General features: G+C 40.2%; 1 protein-coding gene across 1 annotated transcript in view; it reads left to right on the top strand.

Moving 5' to 3' along the window:
- Window positions 1–865: 865 nt before the first annotated feature.
- The window catches only part of LOC137991965 (dolichyl-diphosphooligosaccharide--protein glycosyltransferase subunit 1-like), an 18,527-nt gene continuing 14,218 nt past the window's right edge, over window positions 866–5,174 (top strand). The window contains exons 1-3 of the mRNA XM_068836980.1: window positions 866–1,195; window positions 1,375–1,439; window positions 4,592–4,946. Coding sequence (XP_068693081.1) covers window positions 947–1,195; window positions 1,375–1,439; window positions 4,592–4,946 — 669 coding nt within the window. The 5' untranslated portion in view covers window positions 866–946. The remainder of the gene's footprint in view (window positions 1,196–1,374; window positions 1,440–4,591; window positions 4,947–5,174) is intronic.

Here is a 5,174-nt window from a genome sequence, read left to right as displayed (position 1 = left end):
AGCACACGATGTCTTACCACTGACCAGGCATAAGCTGTTTGGCATTGTTCTGACATTTTTAAAGGCCGGTCTTCGTTTTAGATCAGTGGGTCTTCGTTTTAGATCAATGGGTCTTTGTTTTAGAATAGTGGGTCTTAGGTCTTAGGTCTTCGTTTTTGGGTCTTCGTTTTAGATACCCCCCAAAACCCATATAATTATTGTGATCACGATAGACGGTTGGATTGGTCGTCACTGTTGTTCGACGCACAGTCTGTTCAATTCTCACAGTTAAATATGCAAATCAGAGTAACCAAATGCAACAATCAACTACATTATAATATTTATGAAAAAGAAATCTCACCTTATTTTTATATCTGATCCCCAGAAGAAGCTTAACTCCGGAGACACTGCCCAACACGTGACTTCCAAATGCGCAAGCGAATCACTTGTTGGAAACTCGATTTGGCTTCGGCCCACGGAAGGTATCATCATATTTTGCCGAGGGAATCTTTTTCGATCCTTTTTCGAAGGGGGTGGGGGAAGATGAGGTTTCACTTCTAGGTGAAGTTAGTCGCGTGCCGGAGCCAGCTAGGGCCCATTTACGGCCTGAACTTATCCCATGGAGTCATGGGCTCCTGTTTTAATTTATCGTGCCTCAAAAACCACCAGCATCTCGGTATTACAGGTGTGAACGACATCTCTTTATTTAAAAAAAAAGACGGCTTTATACAGTTTCACCATAGGCTTGAAAAGCACCACGTGCACATTACCGAAAGAAAGGAAAACGTTGTCGAGAACAGTTCATGGGATCATACATAACACTTTAACATTGTTTTATCTTTTGGAATCCGCTGGTAGTTTGTGTGGAAACGTCGGCTCTTCTTTTGAATGCTGTCTGCGCGGAGCACTGTGACTGTCCTGCGTTGTTCCACGTACTTGTTCTTTTGTGATCCTCTTCCATCTGAGGATGAATCCCGTCTCACTATGCTTAGTCGCTTTTGTCGCATTCCTCTTTGCATCCTTGACGATGGGAGAAAGTGATTATAACTCTAAGCTGGTTATAACCGAGGCTTCTAGGAAGATAGACCTTTCGACGCAGCTTGCCAAAGTCAGCACCTCACTCACAATCGAGAATGGAGGCGATTCAGCAACTGGGTATTTCTATCTTGCCATCGAACCATCTCTTGTGGATAAACTCGCTTATGTTGGAGTCATGGTATGTAGAAATTAGGCGGTCTAGCTTTAGATCGACGTCAATTGTTGCAAACCAGATATGTGATTGAATTTCGAGAATCCTTTGTCTACAAGCAGGGTTGTTATTGCATTTGCCACGTACGAATGAAAAGAAATCGGGGCTTATATTTTTTCTGCGCTTTGTACCCCACTGATGTTTAGGGAAAGATTCCTGATGAGGAAGAATCGAGTCTAACTCTTAAAGAAGTGGATCTCAAATCCCACAGGTAAACATTGTTTTTGAACTTTTGTACTAAACAACCTTCAATTTCAATGAATCGTTAAAATATTCCTCAGATAGCTCATAGTAACTGCCGACAGTTACCTCGGCTCGGTAATAATAATAATAATAATAATAATAATAATAATAATAATAATAATAATAATAATGATAATTACTTCATTTATTTTGTGGCATATGCAACATTTTTATATAGCTTTACAATCAATAACATAGATATGACATTACAAGAAAAAAAAATCTAATAGACAATTCTAAAAAGATACATTTGCAGATGTGATTTAACCCATTGACTCCTGAACTGCCATTGATGACTAAACTCGTTTAAAAACAGCGACTGACGTACTTAACTTTATTTCGAGGGGCAAATTGTTCCACCACTTGGGGAAACAACTGAAAAGGGCCTTTCTCCATAGATCTTCAAGCATGTTTTTGGAACTACCAACTGTAGAGATATTTTCCATGGGAGGTCATAACAATTGCAAACCAACCTTTGAAATGATATCTGCAAATTTTTAGACTGTTAATTCCAAGTTTCTTCAGATGAGATCCGTATGAAGCATAGACCCTGTCCAACAACCATTGTGCTAAGAAAGAAATTCTTGGAGGATGTTTTAGAAAAATTACATTATTATTTTGTAAAGATTAGGGCACAGAGTCCGTGATGTTTCATTCCGGAATAATGTGGTTCGCTTGATAAATTATCCCAAAATGGCTCATTGCGCATGCAGCCAAGTGTGTAAATACGGCAGTAAAGGGGAGTTTGCTGAGTGCAGGACAAACTGATGCAGACAGTAATGCAGTGAAAAAAAATATGTCTGTGTGTGTGCCTTGCAATTTATTATTATTTATCAAGTATTCAGAGATCAAATTTAACTTTTGAACTTAATGGTCAAATGACTAGTACATGGCCAGGATTTACTAGCCATAAATGTGTTTCTACTTGGCACCTCTGTACAGCGTACAGCATAAGAAAGACTGTTACTGTTTGACATTAATATTTTTATTTTTAGAAGCATGAGAAAAAGTGTTAAACTGCTGTTGTTATCAAAGTGAAATAAAATATGCAACATTACATGAGGAAATACAGCTTGTCTTGTTCTCATGTTTAAATTTTCGTTTTGATAAAGATCTAGATGTGCTGCCTCCTGAATCACTGCTTGCTCTCTTGAGAGCGAGAGTTTTAGATGCAGTTAAATGCAATTCAGTTAGAATGAAGAGAAGGTGTTATGGTCCACTTGAAATCAGGGATAAAGGTGTTGACATGGCAAAATCCTGTCGCACTTAAAGTCACAAAAATGATTTTTGCATGCTTAACCCATCCACTCCTTTGGTGCCAGTTGATGGGTAAAATCTGTTAATTCTCACTCCCAGTAGTCAATGGGCTGAAGGTAAATCTGGTTACAAGCCAAGTGACCCATTAGGCTGGAGCTTATCCCAGGTTCTGTAGCATGAAGCAACTACAGCTGTAGGAGTATTTCTATTTCCCCCCCCCCCCCCTCCCCCCCATGGATGGGATGCTAGTCCAAGGCAGGGCTACCCCAGCATTAAATTTGCTGGTACCCAGTTATACACCTGGGCGGAGAGAGGCACCGTGAGAGTAAAGGGTCTTGCCCAAGAACACAACACAATGTCCCTGGCCAGGGCCCAAACCCGGACCACTTGATCCGGAGTTGAGGGCACTAACCATGAGGCCGCCTGAAATTGCCTCACATACATGCTAGATTACATTGTAATGCAAAATGAGAAAAACTACTGCAACTGTGAAAAGGGCTATTCATGTTCCAAAAAAAAACAAAAACAAAACAGCGTGCATGCCAAGATTCTGAAAAAAGACTCCTTTAATCTTGTCATCTTGTCACATCCCATTCTTGAACAGTGACAATCATGATTATTGATTCCTACTTGTTCCTGGTGCACAAGTGGGGGTACCATAATTGGCTATAACTAATACAAAAGACAAGAAGCTGGGTATTTTGAGATTGTGAAATTGTGAGTCCTCCAGATAGGTTTACTCTCTTGGATGCGTGATGTTTGAGCTGTAGGACAGTCTCAAGAGCTTTGCCATGGATCTAACTTCAGCTAAAATTAATGTTGTCCTGCTTTATTGCCAAATGCACTGGGAATTTATGTCTGGCTAAATGAAATTTTGGCAAAGTTAAATCAAGGCATTGCTGGCCAGCAGTGTTACATGTACATGCTTGGGCTATGGGGGACACCTCAAGTGTTGTGCAGGGGCCCACATGCTCAAGATCATTGCAGATCTATTTATTGGCACTCGAATGTCAGTTGCGACAGTTAGTTCTCCTGCCCATCCCTCCCTTTGGTAATTATGAATTCGTAAGGTATTCCACTGACTGATTCGTCTGTGTGATTGGTGCCAGGTGGTGCACTGTGGTAGGGTTGCCCTGGGTTCCACCTCCTTGTGTCTGGACTTGCGGGTTCAGGACAACTCTCACAGGCACCTAACCCCAAGCTCATCTCGCCGATGAGTTTAAACCAAGTACTGTACATTTATCCTCAAGTCAACATCACTAAAATTCATCCTCATTTACTACATTTTTGTAGACTTGTGGTATTCATGTCTAACGTAGTTATGGATAAAACAAAGTGTTTCTGAGATACAGGGTGTTATAAATTCTACCACAAGAAAAAATCCCCACTCTAAGTCAAGTTTCTTTAGATGATACCTGTGGTACACCCCTTTTTTCTTGGGAGGGGGGGGGGGTGGTTAATCCTCTACTGTAATGCCAGATGATTTCAGGTGAATGGAGTATCCCTCAAGCTCACTTTAATTATGGTTCAAATTTTGCGGACCAGTTTTACATTACATTACTGGCTTATCATTGTAAGAAAGGCAGGATGTGTATCATGTTCTTGTATTGCAGTTGTGGTTGTCATCTCCTTGCTCTTGAGTAGTGACAGAGGAGAAAAAATATTTGCGACTTTTTCATGGAGGACATTGTCAAGCTCAACCACGTCCTGCATGGTAGAAATAAATTGATTCATTGTAGACAAAAATTGTGGCCAGTAAGACTAACTCAATTTTTTATTAGAGAAAAACGATTGATATACAGTCATGTAACAGAAAAAAGACATGATGGATACAGTAGTTGAAACCATTTTTATTTCTTTCAGTGAAACAAAATTCTTCAAAGTGGAGCTTGGATTTTCTCTCAAGAAAGGTGACAGTGTGGATGTGACTGTTGAAGAAGTATTTGTGCATGCTATGACACCCTTCCCAACCAAGATCACCCAGTCTGAGAAGCAGTATGTTCTCTTCTCTGGCAACCACTACTACTACACACCATATACAGTGAAAAAACAAACTACAACAGTCTCACTGGCAACATCTTCAGTAGAGTCCCACAGCAAGCTCAAGCCCACAAGCCTATCAGATAATGCTTTAAATTATGGTCCTTACAGTGATGTCAATCCATTCTCGGCAAACCCTATGAGAGTCCACTTTGAGAATAATACTCCTTTCCTCTCTGTAAGTTGGCTAAACTTATTTGATTCCTTTTATCTAATGAGTCAGCAGAATTCTGAATTACGGGATTTTGTAAAATCAATCTTGTCCTGAAAGCAGGGCATATTTGTGACCATCATGTTTTCTTATCTGTTTAGTCCCTAAGCAGAGATGCACATACAGTGTAGCAAGCCAATGATCCTTGTGATAAGATTTGTGAAGAATATGTGATCTCTCACGCGAAAACGTACC

Source organism: Montipora foliosa, chromosome 2, assembly GCF_036669935.1.
Source record: "Montipora foliosa isolate CH-2021 chromosome 2, ASM3666993v2, whole genome shotgun sequence".
Classification (NCBI taxonomy): Eukaryota; Metazoa; Cnidaria; class Anthozoa; order Scleractinia; family Acroporidae; genus Montipora; species Montipora foliosa.
Note: the sequence above shows the minus strand (reverse complement) of the source record. Positions and strands in the feature narration are given on the sequence as shown.